Consider the following 22,722-nt stretch of genomic DNA (forward strand, 5'->3'; position numbering starts at 1 on the left):
GACATATTTACCAACCATGGCAATATGGGACTCAAATAAAAGGTATTTGCGAGTGGAATACGAATCTGATATCCAAAAGTGAGACCACGTTTCTGGGGGTCCACCCCTCCCCAAACAGGACTCATTTACTGACCATGGCAATATGGGGCTTAAATAAAAGGTAAAAATTGTAAATTTTGTAAATTTTTCCCATGAACATTCCATTAAGGAACAGGGCAAACTTCTCACATATCAATGAGTGCAGTACGATTCAAGTTTAAGCTCAATGATAAGTGGCCTCCTTTTTATAGCCGAGTCCGAACGGCGTGCCGCACCTCTTTGGAGAGAAGTTTTACATGGCATAGTACCTCACAAATGTTGCCAGCATTAGGAGGGGAAAACCGCCGCTGAAAAATTTTTTTCTTATGGTCTCGCCAGGATTCGAACCCAGGCGTTCAGCGTCATAGGCGGGCATGCTAACCTCTGCGCTACGGTGGCCTCCTAAATAAAAGGTATTTAAGTGTAGAATTCGAATCTGATATCTAAATATGGGACCAAGTGTTTGGGGGGGCAGCCTCTCCCCAAAAACATCCCCCAATGGGGACAAATTGACAACCATAGGAATATGGGGCTCAAATGAAAGGCCTTTGGGAGTAAAGCACGAATCTGATACCAATATTCGGGAAAAGTGTCTATGGGGCCACCCAACCCTCACAACACCACCCAAATAGAAAGTATTTGCTGACTATTGCAATATGAGGCTCAAATAAGAGGGGTTTTAAAGTAGAACACTAATCCGATATAAATTTTAAAGGCCAACATCATATCAACATTAGGGGCCAACTGTTCATAACAACCCCCATTGGAGGTATTTGCTCACCAAGACAATTTGGGTCTTAAAGAGAGTGGAACTAAAAATTCATAGTTTTTAGGGCCAATACCATAAACCAGACATATTTGCTGACTTTTGCAATAAGGAGTTTAAATAAGATTAGAAAACGAATTCGATATCCAAATTTGAGGGCAATGGCAATATGGGGGTCAAATGAATGATATTGGGTTGCCCAAAAAGTAATTGCAGACAAATTTTTTCACAGCTTGTGACTCTGTAATTGCATTCTTTCTTCTGTCAGTTATCAGCTGTTACTTTTAGCTTGCTTTAGAAAAAAAGTGTAAAAAAAGTATATTTGATTAAAGTTCATTCTAAGCACCTTTCTTTTAAAAAATCCGCAATTACTTTTTGGGCAACCCAATATATAGTTATATGAGAATAGTGCATATTTTCCGGGCTCAGTGTTTGGGGGACCACCCCAATCCCCAAAACAACCCCTAATCGGGCATATTTACCCACCATGTCAATGTGGAGCTTAAATGAAAGGTATTGGGGGGGTAGAGCAAGAATTGATACCCACTTTCGGGACAAATTTTCTGGGTGTATACCCCTTTCCCAAAATACCCCACAAACAGTAATAATTTACTGACCATCGCAATATGGGGCTCAAATAATTGTATTTGGGAGCAGAATACGAATTTCATATCCAAATGTAGGACCATATATTAAGGTCATCACCCCTTCCCCAAAACAACCCCCAAAGGGTAAACATTTTTCGACCATGCCAATATGTGGCTCAAATGAAAGGTATTTGAGACCAATAAAATGGTAGTTTGTTAACCGATTTTCTCGAAATTTGGCAGGAGGGATTTTCGCTTGACTTAAATATTACTGATAAGCTTCATGTAAATCGGTCCAGATTTAGATATAGCTCTCATACATATATATCTCCTAGATTTTTCACCCCAAGAGCCACTGCAGATTTTGCACAACGCTTTCCTCGACGACTACCACATTATCTGAGAAATTTGCTCGAAATCGGCTCCGAATTAGATATAGCTCCCATATGTACGTTCGTCAGATTTTGGGTAATTTGCCATAATGTTGTCATTTGTCAACCGTAGTTTTAACAGTTTGAACATATTTGCTCGCCGATGTCCATCAAAATTGGTTCCGAATTCGATATAGGTCTCACATTGTACTTATAGAGTAGGTTTAGGGTATTACACAGTCGGCGACGCCCGACTTTTGCCCTTCCTTACTGGTTTTTAACAAATTCATTGATTTCTACTTTGGCCAATTTGGTTGACAGTAGCAAATGTGCGAGACTCGTCGTCAATATTTCGCTATTAAATTACTTGGGAAAAATTTTGTAACTGACATGGAATGTATTGTAATTCAATGTTTTACTAGCTAAATGTATATGCTTACGAGTATTAAACGGTTTGTAACCAGTATGTAAATTCTTCTTAGTCATAGTGTTGTTGTTTGTATAAGAATTTTGTCGATTTTGTCGTATATTAGTTGCCAACTAATTATCATAAGCCAATAACCCATTGAGAAATGCCAGTCATTGCTGAGATACTCAGTGCAATAAAGGCTAGAAAGACTTTACGTCAATACGCAATGAAATTCAAAATATAAAAGGAAATAAATTATCTCTTCTAAATGAGTTATAACACTAAAGAATATTCATGATAAACCCTTGAACTGGGTTACATTTTTCATTAATTTTTCCTTTACCCAAAGGTAATTCCCCTTCATGAACACTTTTTCGCGGCAAAGTGCCAACTTACGACATTTTTACTATGTGTTTTCAAAAAAAAATCACCGTAAAGAACAAATGTTCATTGAGTAAATGTTGATCTAACAAATCGAGAATATAAATAGGCTATATGCTAATATAAATAAAACTATTTACTAAACTATAAGCTTTTCTTAGTTCAATACTTCTGTTTGAATTGAACTTTTATTGTTCTTTGTTCAAGTTTGTCAGTTATTGAATTATCCATAGGCGCAAATTCTCATTTTAGAAAGTTTAGTTTATTTCCTCCTGCTAATTAAAAATTTAAGAAAAATCGTAGTTGCCAAGAAAATATTGAGTTGTGGATGAACAATTATTACTTTTGCTCTGTATAACAGCTGCAGATGTCAAATCGAAAGATCGGTTTGTATGGGAGCTATATCAGGTTATTATGTGAGAAGTTTGCCCCTGTTCCAAAAGTGGCTTTCAAAAGAACGCCCTAAGAGAGCAGAATTCCCCAAACAAAAAAAAAACTCAATTCGAATGGCCCAACTGAGGTTCGCATGCCCATTCAGAAAAAAAAATTTAATATTTTCATTTTGACCCGACCGAACTTAACGCCACTTTGCTTGTTATACCCTCCACCATATTATGGGGGTATACTAATTTCGTCATTCTGCTTGTAACACCTCAAAATATGCGTTAAGACCCCATAAAAAATAAATATATTCTTGATCGTCATGACATTTTAAGTCGATCTAGCCATGCGGACGGACATCTGTCGAAAGCGCGCTAACTTTCGAAGGAGTAAGCTAGGCGCTTGAAATTTTGCACAAATTCTTTTTATTAGTGTAGGTCGGTGGGGATTGTAAATGGGCCAAGTCGGTCCATGTTTTGATATAGCTGCCATATAAACCGATCTAAGGTCTTGACTTCTTAGGCCTCTAGAGGGCGTACTTCTTGTCCGATGTGTCTGAAATTTTGCATGAGGTGTTTTGTTATGACTTCCAATAACTGTGTTAAGTATGGCGCAAATCGGTACATAACCTAAATCGATCTGGGATTTTGGCTTCTTGAGCCTCTAGAGGGCGTAATTCTTCTCCGATTTGGCTGATATTGTGCACAAAATGTTTTGTTATGACTTTCAACAACTGTGCTAGGTATGGTTTAGATCGGTACATAACCTGATATAGCTGCCATAAAAACCCATCGTGGATCTTGAATGTGTATGACTCACTCATACTTATTATGGACCAGATAGGAACATATATATATATATAAAAACACACTATTAACCAATCACGGGATTTGAGGTTTGAACCATTATAAGTTACAAGGTAGGTTGGTCTGGAAGGAAACATAGGCTTTATAATTTTTTTATATCGGAAGGGAGACGGACCCTCCCCCTTGCCCCAAAAGTACTACCCAAAAATTAATGTGTACCGATCCGTACAATATGGGACTCAAATCAAAGGTATTCAGGAGTAGAGTACGAATGTCGTACTAAAAATTGGGCCCAAGTAACTGGGGGGCCGCCCCAACCCCAAAATAGGTTTATTGAACGAGGATGACAATATGGAATTCAAATTAAAGGTATTCGGGAGTAGATTACGATTATAGTCAGCAAGAAGGAATAGGCTTTATAATTTGTTGATATTGGAAGGGGGCGGACGCTCCCCCGTTACCCCAAAAACACCGCCTTAACTGAAATTATTTCCCGAACATATCAATATGGGACCTAAGTAAAAGGTTTTTGGGAGTAAAGAATGCATTATACACCTATTTTTTTTAAGGCAAAGATGCGGAATGCCAGCCCCAGCCCCAAAAACCCCTCCAACCCGTACATATTTATCGACCCTGGCAATTTTGAGCTTAAATACTCCCAAATGTATTTGGGAGTATTTAAGAGCACGAAGGTATGCGAAAAGTCTGAGATACCACCCCTACGCCAAAAAGAACCTCTCGCCAATGGATATAGAGACCAATCACGACAATATAGGACTCAAATGAAACAGTATTTATGTACCGACTATGATTATATGGGACTCATTTAAAAAGTTTTCTATAACCAGATATAGCTCCCATATTTTAGCAGAATCCATTGTGGTGGGTTCCCAAGGTTTTGCCCGGCCGAACTTAGCATTCTTTTACTTGTTTATTACAAGGGACTAGCTGAAGTAGGCCACCGTAGCGCAGAGGTTAGCATGTCCGCCTATGACGCTGTACGCCTGGGTTCGAATCCTGGCGAGACCATTGGAATAAATTTTCAGCGGTGGTTTTCCCCTCCTAATGCTGGCAACATTTGTGAGGTAATATGCCTTGTAGAACTTCTCTCCAAAGAGGTGTCGCACTGCGGTACGCCGCTCGGACTCGGCTATAAAAAGGAGACCCCTTTTCATTGATCTTAAACTTGAATCTGACTGCACTCATTGATATGTGAGAAGTTTGCCCCTGTTCCTTAATGGAATGTTCATTGGCAATATGTGAATTTTTTTACAAACGGAACGACTGGATTAGTATACCCCCATACTATGGTGGTGGGTATAAAAACTCTATTTATAGAATCTACTTGTTGTTCTTTCGGATATCTTCTATAAAAAAAACTTCCTAGAAACACTGATTGGGTTGATTTAAAAAATTCCACGGAACTCTTAGCTCAAACTGAATTTGAATTTTAAAATTATAATGAATTTTTTGACAGAGAAAAACCCGAGAGCTGCTGTAAAGCGAACGAGGCAAAAAAAAGCAGCGCGAGCCAAACAAAGAAAATAAAAATGCCACCACCCGAAGCAAAGCACATGCGGCGACCTGGTAGATGGTTTCTTGTCTTGCTTAGGGATATATTGTTGTTGTTGTTGTTACATTTTGGTTTGCAAAGAGTGCTTTCAACAACAAATTTGTACTTTGGGTCATTGAGATTCAAAATAAATTGTTGGAGGGAAATTAACAACTTTCGTAGTTGTTTTTTCAACCAAAGTTCGTAGATCAATATTTCGGGGTGTTACAAACGGAATAACAGGATTAGTATACCCCCATTTTATGGTGGTGGGTATAAAAACTCTATTTATAGAATCTATCTGTTAAGTATTGTTGTTTTGGATATATTCTAAAAAAAAAACTTCCTAGAAACACTGAATGGGTTTATTTAAAAAATTCCACGGAACTCTCAGCTCAAACTGAATTTGAATTTTAAAATTATAATGCATTATTTTTTCATCTCTAATGACTGTAAACCTATCGTTACTACTATTTCCGTCTATACGAGTACACCCACTTTTTTCAAAATAATAAAAATTATGCAAATCGTTAGTTTTATTTGCATAAATTTTTATCACCCAAGAGAGCTATCATACACTCAAGAGTCTCTGTATATTTATGATGTCAATGACATTCAATAAATAGTAACTAGTATCTTAGTTCAAAAACTTAATGGTTAGTATTGAAGATTAAGGCAAAACATTGACGTACTTTCGTTCAACTAAATGCATTAATCTGATACATGGCCCATTTAAGTATTTCCATTTGAATTGGTTTGGTATCTATAGAAATATTCCAGGTGAATTAAAACAAATACAAGTAAAAACTTACAATTTACTCATAAATAGTAAGGTACTAGTTTTTATGTACAATATTTATTTTAAGACAAATAAATATTCATAAACTTTGAGTGGATTGTTGTTTTGTTTGGCTACGAGTTGGATTTTTCAAAACTGCTTAGCAAGAATGGATAAATACCAATATTACTTTCTACTACAAGATCTTATTTTTAGATTAGCGTTGGGGAAGTCCCTTGCTTTGAGCTCAATATGTTGACGTACTTCATCTTGGTCACATTGCGTTGAGTGTGACATTATTATTGAAATCTGAAGTCTTCAAAAAGTACTTTGGTTACCGAGTTGCCTGTTGAAATTTTATTTTTCAACAGAGACCTTTCATACCTTACCTTGCTTTTTGAACTCTCATATGGAAGCTGCAGTACAAAAATCACATACAAGCTCATTCAAGGCTTAAAACTTTCTTCTGAACTTTAAGTTCTAGACACAGTAAATCATTATTTGGAAATGCTCAGAATTAACCACTATTCTTTTAGATATCTAAATCAGCGTTGGGCAATGTATTAGTGTGCGTGATACTTCAAAGATTTTGCCGCGGCAAAAAACATGGTGGTTGGTAGCGCCAGATTTCAACATAAAAGTATTCACAAAGCCACATGGCTGTCACCCGATCAAAACACGAGAAACCAAATTGATCACGTTGTGATAAATGGAAGGCATTCCTCCAGCGATCGATCCGTGAAGCGAATATAGATTCGGATGATTACCTTGTTGCAGCAAAGGTTCGCCCCCGTTTGAACATGGCGAGGAAAGAACGACCTGACACTGCACGGAAGCTGGACATTGAAAAGCTGCAAACACAACAAATGGCAGCGGCATACTCCACTCGACTGACCCTTTCATCAAGCAATTGGGTCCGATGATATAATGGTTTGTTCCGATGATATAATGGCGCCCACTCCATGGAAAATGCCGCGAAATCCGTACTTGGGTACCAGAAACCTCCTCCAAGAAACCAATGGTACGACCAAGAGTGTTGAGATGCTACTGAAGCCTAGAATGCGCCATTAAGAGCAACCCTGCAATCAGTAGCAATACGCCAAATGAAGGAGAGGTATCGGGAGAAGAGGAGAGAGGAAAAACGTCTATTCCGTGGAAAGAAAAAGGAAATGGGAAGACGTGAATGTGAGCGAATTGAGAAGTACAAGAGACAGAATGAAGTCCGGAAATTCTACCATGAAACCGATGGCTTTGTGTGCCGGCACCTCCTCCTGCAGAGACAAAGAAGGAAATCTGGTAACTGACACAGATAACATGCTGAGGATATGGAAAGAACATTTTACCCAACTGTTAGTGTCCGACGTTGGTGGAGAAGAGGATACCGCAGAACCAATGAATGATGATGGTAGGTCAAGTAGCAGTGACGCTTCTAAAGAACAACAAGGCAGCAGGAGCCGACGGGTTACCCGCTGAACTATTTAAGACCGAAGGCGACACGTTGATAAGGCGTATGCATCCGCTTATCAGGGCAATCTGGTTAGAAGAACGCATACCCGATGATTGGAACCTCAGCATACTATGTCCCATACACAAGAAAGGAGACAAGACGGTATGTGCCAACTACAGAGGAATAAGTCTCCTCCACATCTCATACATGATACTCTCGAGCGTACTGTGTGAAAGATTATAACCTAAAGTCAATAAGCTTATTGGGCCTTAACAATGCGGCCTTTAAGCTGGTAAATCCAACCTAGACCAGATATTCACACTGATCCAAATCCTGGAAAAGACTCGAGAAGGACAAATAAACACCTACCATCTGCTTGTTGACTACAAAGCCGCTTTCGATACCCCTATACGTTCAAAGGTATTTCAAGCCATGTCTGAGTTTGGTATCCCTGCAAAATTAACAAGACTCTGCAGGGTGACATTTGCTGATACTCGTTCCTCAGTAAGAATAGGAAAGAATCTCTCCGAACCATTTAAGGAGACAGCCTATCGTGTGATCTCTTTAATATCCTGTTGGAGAAGATTATACGAGATGCAGATGTGAATAGATATGGCACACTAATCACAAGAGAGCACATGCTACTCGCCTGTGCCGACGATATCGATATCATAGTTCGGTCACCGGAAGTAGTAACTGCAGCCTTTGAAAGAATCGAAAGAGAGTCAGTGAAAATGGGTCTGGCAGTAAATGGAGATAAGACGAAATGGATGATTTCAATTCCCAAAAAGCCTTGCGCAACCGAGCAGATAAAGAACATGGAGAAAGTTGGGAACCACAACTTTGAGACAGTCAGTAACCTTATCTACCTCGGCACCTCCGTAACCGAAACGAATGACACCAGTTTTGAGATAAAGCGAAGAATAATACTGGCAAACAGATGCTACTTTGGACTAAGTAAGCAGTTTAGAAACAAGGCCACCTCTCGACGGACAAAGATTACACTATACAAGACACTGATACTACCCGTGCTGTTATATAATTCTGAAGCATGGGTACTTGTGAAAGCAGATGAGGCAGTGCTTGGAGTATTTCAGAGAAAGATTCTTCGTAAAATATATGGACCAGTTTGTGTTAATGGAGAATATAGGCGACGTATGAATCACGAAATGTAAGAGCTGTATGACGACGACAGCATAGACGCATCAAACTACAACGACTGCGTTGGCTAGGTCATGTTGTCAGAATGGATGAAGAAGCTCCAGTAAAAAAGTCTTTTGAAGGCAAACTCGGAGGTACACGCAATCCGGAAAGACCAAAAGCCCGATGGAAAGATCAAGTTGTGGGAGACACCTCGAAACGTGTTGTCAGAGATTTTAGAATGAGCGCAGAAGATCGAGGCGCTTGGAATGCTATTCTACGTTCGGCTAGTGGAACAAATATTTTGTCATAGCCAATTAAAGTAAAGTAAGATATTTCCAAGCCCATGGGCTTATATTCTTTTGCACGTACACAAATATGTTCATTAAAGTGTGTGTGGATGTGTGTATTTGGCCACCTAAACAATAATAATATTTTAATTATAAACCAATTTCTGGATTTTCAAACTGACCCCCATAAAAGTTGCTTAAACCCTGCCATATTTTTGCAATTCCCATAAAAATCAGAAAAAACAAACACCTTGTTTTGATTGATTCTATGCAACTTTACTATGAAAATGATTAGCATTTTCCAAATATCAATTGTTTCCAATTACTATTTACGATTAGTGGAATCATAAAACGCCTCTATAATATGATACGTATGACTGAACTGTAATTAATTTCCTAACTCAAATTTGAATGCATTTTAAAGCCTCTTAAAAAGCCTCTCTACACAAGTTAGTTCATGGTTCCGGTTTATAAGCCACCCCATTACCGTTAATCCTTAGCATTTGTTAATATTTCCCTATCCGTTTTATGAAAACTAAAAATCATCGCTAGTCAGGTGTAATTAAGCCATAAATAACAACAACATTTAGAACAGGTACAAACATAACAACACTGCTACTAAATCAGTTTCTATTTGAAAATTCGATGTATTCGATTTGATGAAATAACATAATTGTGGACATAGAGATTGGAGCTTGTGCATTTCAAATTAACTTTTCGCACAAGTTGTAAAAAATGTGTTTTGAGGCATTTTCATCAAATTCTCCTGGGTTCGCAAACATTTCGGGTTTTTTTAATAATACCCACTGACCTTAATCCACATGGTTGGTGTGTGTGTGTGTGTGTGTGTGTGTTATTGAAAATGTAAACATGGGAATTTTGTATAGACAACGAGAGAAACATGACAATATAGTCACTACATGCACATACCCTACAGCAATCCATTAAGCCTGCAAATATTTTAAGGAGAAACAAGTAAAAAGGCGTTAAGTTCAGCCGAGCTGAACTTTGGATACCCATCACCTCGGGTATATATGTAAACCAAATTTCGTCAAAATTCGGTTGAAAATGCATACCTTATGCCCCATAGCAGCTATATCGACATATGTTCCGATTTGGATGTCGAAAAGTCTAACATAAGTTACTGTACCAAATATCAGTGAAATCCGACTATAAATGCGCCTTTTATGGGGCCAAGACTTTAAATCGAGAGATCAGTCTATATGGCAGCTATATCCAAATCTGAACCGATTTGGGCCAAGTTGCAGAAAAATGTCGAAGAGCCTTATACAACTCACTGTCGGTGAAATCAAAGATGTATATCGAGGTGCTTGCCTTAACTCACTGTCCCGAATTTTGGCGACAATAATAGCCCCTTTTATGGGCCCAAAACCTTAAATCGAGAGATCGTCCTATATGGCGGCTATACCCAAATCTGGACCGATCGGGACCAAATTGACGAACAATGTCGAAGGGCCTAACGCAACTAACTGTCCCACATTTCGGCGAAATCGAAGAGATCAGTCTATATGGCAGCTATATCCAAATTTGGACCGATCTGAGCCAAATTACAAAAGAATATCTAAGGGCCCAACACAACTCACTGACCCAAATTTCAACGAATTCGGACAATAATTGCGCCTTTAATAAATGAGCCTTTAATGGTCCCAAAACCTTAAATCGAGAGATCGGTCTATATGGCAGCTATATCCAAATTTGGACCGATCTGAGCCAAATTACAAAAGAATATCTAAGGGCCCAACACAACTCACTGATCCAAATTTCGGCGACATCGGATAATAAATGCGCCTTTTATGGGCCCAAAACCTTAAATCGAGGGATCGGTATATATGGCAGCTATATCCAAATCTGAACCGATCGAGGCCAAATTGAAGAAGGGCGTCGAAGGTCCCAACACAACACACTGTCCCAAATTTCGTCAAAATCGGATAATAAATGAGCCTTTAATGGTCCCAAAACCTTAAATCGAGAGATCGGTCTATATGGCAGCTATATGCAAATCTTGATCGATCTAGGCCAAATTGAAGAAGAATGTCGAAGACACTAACACAACTCACTGCCCCAAATTTCAGCAAAATCGGATAATAAATGCGCCTTTTATGGGCCCAAAACCTTAAATCGAGGGATCGGTCTATATGGCAGCTATATCCAAATCTGAACCGATCTTAGCCAAATTAAAGAAGGGCGTCGAAGGTCCCAACAGAACACACTGTCCCAAATTTCGTCAAAATCGGATAATAAATGCGCCTTTTATGGCCCCAAAACCTCAAATCGAGAGATCGGTCTATATGGCAGCTATATGCAAATCTTGATCGATCTAGGCCAAATTGAAGAAGGATGTCGAAGGTCCTAACACAACTCACTGTCCCAAATGTCGTTGAAATCGGATAATAAATGCGCCTTTTATGGCCCAAAATCATAAATCGAGAGATCGGTCTATATTTCAGCTATATTCAAATCTGAACCGATCTGAGCCAAATTGAAAAAGGATGTGGAAGGTCCTAACACAACTCACTGTCCCAAATTTCAGCAAAATCGGATAATAAATGTGGATTTTATGGGCCTATGACCCTAAATCGGCGGATCGGTCTATATGGGGGCTATATCAATATATAGTCCGATATAGCCCATCTTCAAACTTAACCTGTGTATTGACAAAAAATTAATCTGTGGAAAGTTTCAGCTCAATATCTCTATTTTTAAAGACTGTAGCGTGATTTCAACAAACAGACGGGCAGATCGCCTGATCAGGAATATATATACTTTATAGGGTCGGAAATGGATATTTCGATGTGTTTGCAAACGGAATGACAAAATGAATATACCCCCATCCTTCGGTGGTGGGTATAAAAATCTAAAGTCAATGAAAAAATTGGTCCTTATCAATGCGGCTTTAGACTAGAGCAAGCAAAATATGGATGGCACTACCTATACTATCGATATTTTTTTATCTGAATATCGATTGCGCGCTCTATTGGCTCAAGAAGTCAAGTTCCAAGTTCGGTTTATTTGACAGCAATACCAGATTATAAACGGATTTGAATCATATTTCGTACAATTGTAGAAAGCCAAAACACAATTTGCAAAATTTCAAAAAATCGGAGGAGAATTGCGCCCTCTAGAGGCTCAAGAAGTCAAGACCCAAGATCGGTTTATATGACAGCTATATTAAACCATGGACCGATTTGGCCCATTTATAATCCCAACCGACCTACACTAATAAAAAGTAAAAAAATCCTTTGAAAGTTAGCGTGCTTTCGACCGACAGACGGACGGACATGGCTAGATCGATCAAGAATATAAATACTTTATGGGGCCTGAGAAGTATATTTCGAGGTGTTACAAACAGAATGACGAAATTGGAATAATCACATCCTAAGGTGTAGGGTATAAAAATTAGGTTCAAGTTGCTTACCCCTCAAACCACCTCCCAAAATGTGAATATTTGTCCATGATGGCTATATGGGGTTCAATAAGAGGTATTTGGTAGTATATAAACAAATTGCACTGGGGAGATATTTTCACGTGGTGCGCTGCAGATCTGGCAGGGTACAGCTATTGAAAATAAAATACAATACCAGTCTTGTCAAAACTTTACCAATTTGTCTATTCTATTGAGGAATAGCGAGGATACTACTCTCATCTCAACGATTGCTGTGCGATACAAGTCTAAGCTAAATGATAAGAGACTTCCTTTTTTCGCCGAGTCCGAAAGGCTTGTCGCAGAGCTTCTATGTGATGAAGTAGAGAAGTTTACACAGCTGTTTAACTAAAAAAAAATATTTCAAAAGTGTCGCCAGCACTTGGAGTGGGAAAACCAACAATGCAAATTTTGTCCAATGTTCTCCCTGAGACTTGAACTAAGGAGTTCAGTGCCAGGCTTGACACTGTTCAAAATTTTAGCAAAATCAGTAATAAATACAATAGGTTAAATAGGTATGGGTAAATCGGAAGGTCTCTATATATGGTCGGTGTAAAACCAAATATGGTTCGATCTGAACCATACTCCGCATGGACAAATGAAGGCCTGACACTGTTCTCAGTGCTAAGTTTCAGCGATTCAATCTTCTGGACCTAAGACCTTTTATCTGAAAATTATGTGGATATCCGAGTCACCCAATAGCAATTCTTAACCAAGTTCTAGAGAAAGTATTTCAACTTGTGTAGGGTATAGCATAATCGTATGTCACATCCAACTTTTGTTCTTCCTTTACAAGTTTTTGTATTGTTTTATTATTGTGTTCGACAGCACCTTTTAACACCTTTCTGCTGTTTTTGCCTCAACTATGTGATCGATTCTCTAAGTATTTACAAAATGACAACAGGAAGCCAAGCAAGCCAGCTAAACATTTGAGGAACTTAAATTAATTCTCAACTTACTTGCAGTTCTAGGCGATGTGGATGCGAACAATTTCATTATTATTTTGTTGACAATTACTTATGGTAATCACACACAAAATTCTTTTGATTTTCTTGGTAAAATGTCACAGATGAGGAACACAACTTTTGGTTTCTCAACAAATATTTTGATTTCGTTACATAAACAAAGTTATAGGCAATTTTTGTTTTAAATTTCAAAAAAAAACGTTTCTAACACATAAATACTGTTTACTATTTATCCTTGATAAAAATTTTTTGTATAATTTTATTTTAAAATTTCTTTCAAATACTTTTCTTTCAAAAATTCTTTTAAACACTTTTAAATTTTATAAAATTTTCTTTAGGGACTTTTTTTTTTCTTCCTTTCTTATATTTTTCCTTTACAACAATTTTTCTTAAATTTTTTTCGTTTAGCTTTTTTACATTCCCGGGCACACTCAAAAAAATATACGTTCTTTATTTTTCTTTCTTTAAAATGGGGAGAGGGGTATCCGTTTCTTATATTGTCCGTGCGCGCTTGTAAACAGCGCGAGTTTTTTTAAATCAATGTTTATCTCGCACAATGCGGCTAACCCTTTTATATAGACTTTATCGAGTTAACCGGTCTGTCTGTGACTATTTCAGTGGCGATTTGTTGACTATAGTTTTTCTACCTCAATTTCGGCAAACTGCAGTCAATCTCAACGGCAGCACCAACAACAGCACAACAACTACAACTAATTACCTATGGACAAACAGACAGACAGACAGACAGTTAACCAGCAATGGACCAGTGAAACGTCACAGCGGTCAACAGGCAGCTAAGCTCAACAATTCTTGGAGCCAAGTTGTAATCAAGCATTTCTTAGTTGCTGTTGATGCTGTAAACAACACCTCGCTCTTGCTCTCACTCAATCGGGCTCTCTAGCACTCTGTTATTCTCAACACTAGCTGCAGCCAAGATCGATTAACATTTGGTTGGAGCGAGGGCTTAAACAGGAAAAGCAAAATTCTGCTAAGACTGCTATTGTATGCAAACAATACCAATACAGTCACACTCATACTTGTTGGTTGACCAACAACCACTGAAATGTTTTGTCGCATGCTCTTTACACCCGTGTGAGCGAGCGTATTATGTTGTAGCAAGCCGGCAATGCTCAGATTCTGAAGATACCGGCAGTTTACATTGTTGTTTTTTGGCGGTTATCATAACATGACACTTACCAATGTCACCAAAAAGTCATTCGGTCAACTGCTGCTCAGACATCAAGTCGCTTGTGAAACTACAGTGTGAGGCGAAAATATTAACACCCCAAAATTTTTGTGTGTTTTAATTAATCTGTTGATCACACATTTTGAAAACCAATTTAAAGCCTTTAATTAATGCTATAATCAAAAACTTTTTTCTATTAAAATAAAAAAAAACGAGTAAAAGCGTGCTAAGTTCGGCAGGGCCGAACCTTATATACCCTCCACCATGGATCACATTTGTCGAGTTCTTTTCCCGATATCCGGCAAAAAAAGGATTGCTATGCTATTTGAGCAATTCCAAGTTATGGTTCATTTCAGACTTTACTTGAATTGAATGTTGAGACTATGCTAGAAGTCATTGTGTAAAATTTCAGCCAAATCTAGTAAGAATTGCGCCCTTTAGTAGCTGAAGAAGTAAAATAGGGAGATCGGTTTATAGGGGAGCTATATCAGGCTATAGACCGATTCAGACCATATTCGACACGTATCTTGAAGGTCATGGGAGAAACCGTTGTACAATTGCGCCCTCTAGAGGCTCAAAAAGTCAAGATCCCAGATCGGTTTATATGGCAGCGAAATCAGGTTAAAGACCGATTTGAACTATATTAGGAACAGTTGTTGGAAGTCATAACAAAACACCTCTTTCAAAATTTCAGCCAAATCTGATAAGAATTGCGACCTCTAGAGGCTCAAGAAGTCAAGACCCCAGATCGGTTTATGTGGCAACTATATCAGGTTAAAGACCGATTTGAACCATATTTGAAAAAGTTGTTGGAAATCATAACAAAACACCGCATGCAAAATTTCAGCCAAATAGGATAAAAATTGCGCCCTCTAGTGGCTCAAGAAGTCAAGACCCCAGATCGGTTTATGGGGCAGCTATATCAGGTTATAAACCGATTTGAACCATATTTGAAACATTTGTTGGAAATCATTACAAAACTCGTCATGCAAAATGTCAGCCAAATCGGAGAAGAATTGCGCTCTATACTGGATCAAGAAATTAAGATCCAAGATCGGTTTATATGGCAGCTACATCAAAACATGGACCGATATGGCCCATTTACAATCCCAACCGACCTACGCCAATAGGAAGTATTTGTGCAAAATTTCAAGCGGCTAACTTTACTCCTTCGAAAGTTAGCGTTACGGACCATTCTTGATTTGGATGTTGGAAACTGTACAGTGATTTTGTCGAATGCTGAGGTAAGTTCCTGGGTCAACCCCATAAACCTTTAGTAATAACACAAGGTAATTACAATAGAATCAAGGGTTTACAATAAGGTGACTTTATTGGTTTAATTGTATATTACAATCTACTTATGTTATGTATGTGTATGACAATGTGGTGAAAGGTGAGAAAGTTATCGTCTGCGGCTTGTGCTTATGAGCGTTCGGCTGTAGAAGAGTTTCTTGGAGGATGGGTGGATTTTGATCGTCGGAGAGGTCATCGCAAGTTCAAGGCCCCTTATTGTAGCTTTTGGTTAGGGTAGTTGACGACGGGAGGCGATTTATAGTTGATCTTGAACTTTTGGAGGGGCTTTGATGACATTGAAGCGGGCTCGGTTGGTTTAATCACGACGGTGATGCCCTCGCAAGTTCAAGGCCCTCTTGTTGGTGCATTTTAACTACGGCATTCGATCTATAGTTGATCGAGGACTTTCGGTGGGCGTTGATGGAAGGCGTCAGTTGTCGGTGCGGGCAATGATTGGTGTTTGGGATAGATAACAGGTGCCTTGTTGACGGACACCTTTTGTATAAACTGAACGCTAGCCTGGCTGATGGCTAATGCGAGTGCGGACGAATTGCGGATGCGAACGAATCACGCAAGCAAACTAGATGTGGATCCAACTAGGTGTGGGAACAAGCCTAGTGCGGATGCAAAACGAATCATGGATCCGAACGAATCGGCGCGGATGCGAACGAAACGGCGCGGATGCGAACGAATCGGCGCGGATGCGAATCCGAATCGGCGCGGATGCGAACGAATCGGCGCGGATGCGAATCCGAATCGGCGCGGATGCGAACGAATCGGCGCGGATGCGAACGAATCGGCGCGGATGCGAACGAATCGGCGCGGATGCGAACGAATCGGCGCGGATGCGAACGAATCGGCGCGGATGCGAACGAATCGGCGCGGATGCGAACGAATCAGCGCGGATGCGAACGAATGGGCGCGGATGCGAACGAATCGGCGCGGATGCGAACGAATCGGCGCGGATGCGAACGAATCGGCGCGGATGCGAACGAATCGGCGCGGATGCGAACGAATCGGCGCGGATGCGAACGAATCGGCGCGGATGCGAACGAATCGGCGCGGATGCGAACGAATCGGCGCGGATGCGAACGAATCGGCGCGGATGCGAACGAATCGGCGCGGATGCGAACGAATCGGCTCGGATGCGAACGAATCGGCGCTGATGCGAACGAATCGGCGCGGATGCGAACGAATCAGCGCGGATGCGAACGAATCGGCGCGGATGCGAACGAATCGACGCGGATGCGAACGAATCGGCGCGGATGCGATCGAATCGTCGCGGATGCGAACGAATCGGCTCGGATGCGAACGAATCGGCTCGGATGCGAACGAATCGGCGCTGATGCGAACGAATCGGGTGTGCGGACAAAGCGCGGATGCAAGCTCAGTTCGGATGTGAACGAATCGCGCAAGCAAACTAGGTGCGGATGCAAACTAGATTCGGATGCAAGCTATGTGCAGATGCGAACGAATCGCTGGGAATACATCTGTAACTATGTGAAGACAAGTTGTTTCGACTGCGGATACTGCCACTTATCTACATTGGCCAGAGAGTTCACAACGCATAGACCCAACCTTAAAGGCACTTTAGAAAACAGTTTGAATAAAAATTATCTTCAGCTTTGGAAAAAAATGCAAACCATAAAATAAACCTCCAATGTCACACCAACGCTCACCAACCACTCGAGGGCATGTTGCTGGTGTTCGATAAGAGGTCGATGACAAGATAGGGCTCGGTCTCTGGTTGCCGGACTGCAATTGCATTCTGGGCTGTCATCGACCGGAGGAGGACGAGGTAGCTGTTCGATAAGTACCTTATCTGAGATCATAACCGGGCACATGTCAATGACTTCTGCAAGAGTTGGCTCGATGAGGAGGAGACCATCGAGCACATGCTGTGTTCATGTCCGGCTCTGCGGGGACGTAGACTCTCCTTTCTGGGCAGCCATTTCTTCTGCGATCTGGGTGACCTTACGAACATACATCCGGTATGTGTCCTGAGGTTTGTTGAGGAAACAGGATGGTTCCTACGGAGGGTGCCACAAGCTGTGGCGTAGGTACATCCATGCTTGCGTGGGGACGGGCGTTTCTTCACCCCCTGCTCAGGTTCTCCACATTTATTCGTGTATAACCTCTAGTCCGAGGTCTGACATCTTCTTTCTCTTCCCTTTTTCACTCTAGGGTACCACAATGGGCGAAACTGGCCTCCGAGTAAACTCACCTTTAGTGGGCTACCCATTCAACCTAATCTAACATACAGAATGTCTATATTATTGGGTTGCCCAAAAAGTAATTGCGGATTTTTTAAAAGAAAATAAATGCATTTTCAATAAAACTTAGAATGAACTTTAATCAAATATACTTTTTTTACACTTTTTTTCTAAAGCTAGCTAAAAGTAACAGCTGATAACTGACAGAAGAAAGAATGCAATTACAGAGTCACAAGCTGTGAAAAAAATTGTCAACGCCGACTATATGAAAAATCCGCAATTACTTTTTGGGCAACCATAGTTTACTACCATTCTACGAAGGTGAGTACAACATACAGTTGGTTATTGTTCCAGTTAGTTGATTTTCGTTGTCTGATCAACCCTCCTAACATACTTCGAACTTTCGCAATTTTTCATATTTTCTACGTCATTTTAAGATACGAGTAATTTTTATTTGTTAATAATTACTTTTTCCATCACATTGAGATAAACTACGTCTGTGAAAATTGATTTTTGCAGAACAATCTATCATTTATTCACGCTAATTACAATGGTAGATATTGGTTGGAATGAGTTGTTTGTTTAACTATTGCATTAGCCAAGTTAATATGTTTATATGATACATATCTTTCGTCGGAGATATATGCGTCACAAATTGAAAAAAAACACAACTCTTTTTGCAAAACCCATTCTAGAGTTTTTAGATAATGAAAAAGAAGGGTCTCCATGAACCTCTTTGACTATCAACATGGGAGAATTAACAAGTAAGAGCCCGCTAAATTCGGCCGGGTCGAATCTTATATACCCTCTACCATGAATCGCATTTGTCGAATTCTATACGCGGTATCTCTTTTTAGGCAAACAAAGAATATTGAATAAGAACTGTTATGCTATTGGAGCTATATCAAGCTATAGTCCGATTCGGACCTTAAATGAATACTGAACATTGTAGAAGTCATTGTGTAATATTTCAGTTCATTCGGATAAGAATTGCGCCTTGTAGGGGCTCAAGAAGGAAAATCGGGAGATAGGTTTATATGGGAGCTGTATCAAGCCATTGATTGACTCAGACCATATAAAACACGTATGTTGAAGGTCGTGAGAGAAACCGTTGTACAAAATTTCAGCCAAATCGGATAAGAATTGCGCTCTCTAGAGGCTCAAGAAGTCAAGATCCCAGATCGGTTTATATGGCCGCTATATCAGGTTCTATACCGATTTACGCCATACTTAGCACAGTTATTGGAAGTGATAACAAAACTTTACGTGCAAAATTTCAGTTAAATCGGATGAGAATTGCGCCCTCTATTGGCTCAAGAAGTCAAGATCCAAGATCGGTTTTTATGACAGCTATACCAGATTACGAACCGATTTGACTCATACTTAGCACAGTTGTTGGAAGTGATACCAAAACACTACGTGCAAAATTTCAGTTAAATCGGAGGAGAATTGCGCCCTCTAGAGACTCAAGAAGTCAAGACCCAAGATCGGTTTATATGGCAGAAAATAACTGTCGAAAGCACGCTAACTTCCGAAGAAGTAAAGCTAGCCGTTTGAAATTTTACACAAATACTTCTTATTAGTGTAGGTCGGTTGTTATTGTAAATGGGCCATATCGGTCCATGTTTTCATATAGCTGCCATATAAACCGATCTTGGGTCTTGACTTCTTGAGCCTCTAGAGTGTGCAATTCTTATCCGATTAGAATGAAATTTTGCAAGACTTGTTTTGTTATGATATCCAACAATTGTGTTAAGTATGATTCAAATCGGTCCATAACTTGATATAGCTGTCATATAAACCGATCTTGGGTCTGGACTTCTTGAGGCTCTAGAGGGCGCAATTCTCATCCGATTGGAATGAATTTTTGCACGACTTGTGTTGTTATGATATACAACAACTGTGCCAAGTATGGTTCAAGTCGGTTCATAACCTGATATAGCTGTCATATAAACCGATCAGGGGTCTTGACTTCTTGACCCTCTAGAGGGCGCAATTCTCATCCGATTGGAATGAAATTTTGCACGACGTGTTTTGTTATGATATCCAACAACTGTGCCAAGTATGATGCAAATCGGTATATAACCTGATATAGCTGCCATATAAACCGATCTTGGGTCTTGACTTCTTGAGCCTCTAGAGTGCGCAATTCTTATCCGATTAGAATGAAATTTTGCATGACTTGTTTTGTTATGATATCCAATAACTGTACCAAGTATGGCTCAAATCGGTTCATAACCTGATATAGCTGTCATATAAACCGATCTTGTGTTTTGACTTCTTGAGCCTCTAGAGGTCGCAATTATTATCCGATTTGCCTGAAATTTTGTACGACGGATTCTCTCATGACCATCAACACACGCGTTTATTATGGTCTGAATCGGTCTATAGCCCGATACAACTCCCACATAAATCGATCTCTCTATTTTACTTCTTGAGCCCCCAAAGGGCGCAATTCTTATTCGAATTGGCTGACATTTTACACAGGTCTCCAACATATAATTTAATTGTGGTCCAAATCGGACCATATATTGATATCGCTCTAATAGCAGAGCAAATCTTTTCTTATATCCTTTTTTGCCTAATAAGAGATGCCGGGAAAGGAACTCAACAAATGCGATCCATGGTGGAGGGTATATAAGATTCGGCCCGACCGAACTTGGCACGCTTTTACTTGTTCTTCCTTCCTTCAAAGAACATTCGAACAGTTCGGAGCATGTCTTTAAGATGGCCGTTGTGAATTATCCGTCGTTTAGGTTGTATCGTTTAATAAGACCAAATAGAATGTGGTAATAAGCCCAAGCGGGAACTATCTTTCTTTAAGGCCTTCAAAATGTAGCTTATCGAAGTTAATAGAATATCTTAACTGTGATCCCCCATAGATCGTAAACTCAAAAATTGTTAGCAGTAGACTTATACACTGTTCTGCACCTTACAATGTATATCAAATCGTAAAAATGTGACTAATAGCCAATAAGCTATGCATATACATTCTGGACTTTCCCAACTACCATATTCTTAGTCAATGGCTGGGTGTAGTAAGTCATACCGAGAATACAATGTCACAACTGAGATAAACAAAATAATTTACATATAACTAAAAAATTCTCCATTCTCTCGAAAATTTTCCTCTTCATAGGATTCAAAGTTCTCTTGGTTTTACTACCCATATCAGCTGGCATGATTCATTCTAATCCCAGTTTGCTGGCCAGCACTATAAACACAAAAATTACCTTGTTAAACTTGTTCTATAATCAATTGATTTATTTATATGCTCCTGGGGTACGTCATAAGTGATATTCGATTCGAAATTTAAAAAAAAAAAATTTCATTCAATACGTACTTGGTTTCCAATCTGACTTTTTAGTGGCAATAAATCGTTATTGCTTTATTATTTAACGATTATATTGTTCATTAGGAAATGTTTTGTAATAAAAGATTAGATAAAAGGAAATGTCCATCAAGAGATTGAGATTTATGGCCTTTTTTAAGGTATTTTATCGAGTTGCCTTAGACTTACATGATTTTTGTGCCAAGGTGGAAAATGAAATCAGTGCATATGGAAAATAACTTGAGCTAAATTGACTTGTTTACAGTATTATTGGCTCTAGAACGGCTCATAACTTCATGCGAAATTTTGGGTGTCCAAAGGCCAATGTAGCGCAGTTCAGTTCACCTATGACGCTCAATGCCTGGGTTCGAATGCTGATGAGAACAAAGTCGGCACGCCGTTCCGACTTGGCTATAAAAAGGAGCTCCCTTATCATTAAGCTTAAACTTGAATCGGACAGCAGTCATTTTGCTGTGTGGAATGTTATGGACAAATTTATAGATTTCTCAATGTCAAAAGATCTCAAAACCTTTTACTTTACTTTAATTGGCTATGACAGAATATTTGTTCCACTAGCCGAACGTAGAATAGCATTCCAAGCGCCTCGATCTTCTGCGCTCATTCTAAAATCTCTGACACCAAGTTTCGAGGTGTCTTCCACCACTTGATCTTTCCATCGGGCTTTTGGTCTTCCCGGTTTACGTGTACCACCGTGTTTGCCTTCAAAAGACTTCTCTACTGGACCTTCTTCATCCATTCTGACAACATGACCTAGCCAACGCAGCCGTTGTATTTTGATGGGTGTAACTATGCTATCGTCGTCATACAGCACATATAGCTCGTTGTTCATACGTCGCCTCTATTCTCCATTATCCCAAACTGGTTCAAATATTTTACGCCGAATCTTTCTTTCAAATACTCACAAATGCCCATGCTTCAGAACCATATGACAGCACGTGTAGTATCAGTGTCTTGTATAGTGTTGTATAGTGAGGCCACCGTAGCGCAGAGGTTAGCATGTCCGCCTATCACGCTGAACGCCTGGGTTCGAATCCTGGCGAGACCATCAGAAAAAATTTTCAACGGTGGTTTTCCCCTCCCAACATTTGTGAGGTACAATGCCATGTAAAACTTCTCTCGAAAGAGGTGTCGCACTGCGGCACGCCGTTCGGACTCGGCTATAAAAAGGAGGCCCGATATCATTTAGCTTAAAACTTGAATCGGACTGCACTCATTGATATGTGAGAAGTTTCCCCCTGTTCCTTAGTGGAATGTTCATGGGCAAAATTTGCATTTGTATAGTGTA

General features: G+C 39.7%; 1 protein-coding gene across 1 annotated transcript in view; it reads right to left on the reverse strand.

Annotated features, from left to right (window-relative positions):
- Nucleotides 1–13,586, reverse strand: part of LOC131995296 (scavenger receptor class B member 1) — a 59,860-nt gene extending 46,274 nt beyond the window's left edge. Inside the window, exon 1 of the mRNA XM_059363791.1 lies at nucleotides 13,388–13,586. Coding sequence (XP_059219774.1) covers nucleotides 13,388–13,424 — 37 coding nt within the window. The 5' untranslated portion in view covers nucleotides 13,425–13,586. The remainder of the gene's footprint in view (nucleotides 1–13,387) is intronic.
- Nucleotides 13,587–22,722: the final 9,136 nt, after the last annotated feature.

Source organism: Stomoxys calcitrans, chromosome 2 (genome assembly GCF_963082655.1).
Source record: "Stomoxys calcitrans chromosome 2, idStoCalc2.1, whole genome shotgun sequence".
NCBI classification, from domain to species: domain Eukaryota; kingdom Metazoa; phylum Arthropoda; class Insecta; order Diptera; family Muscidae; genus Stomoxys; species Stomoxys calcitrans.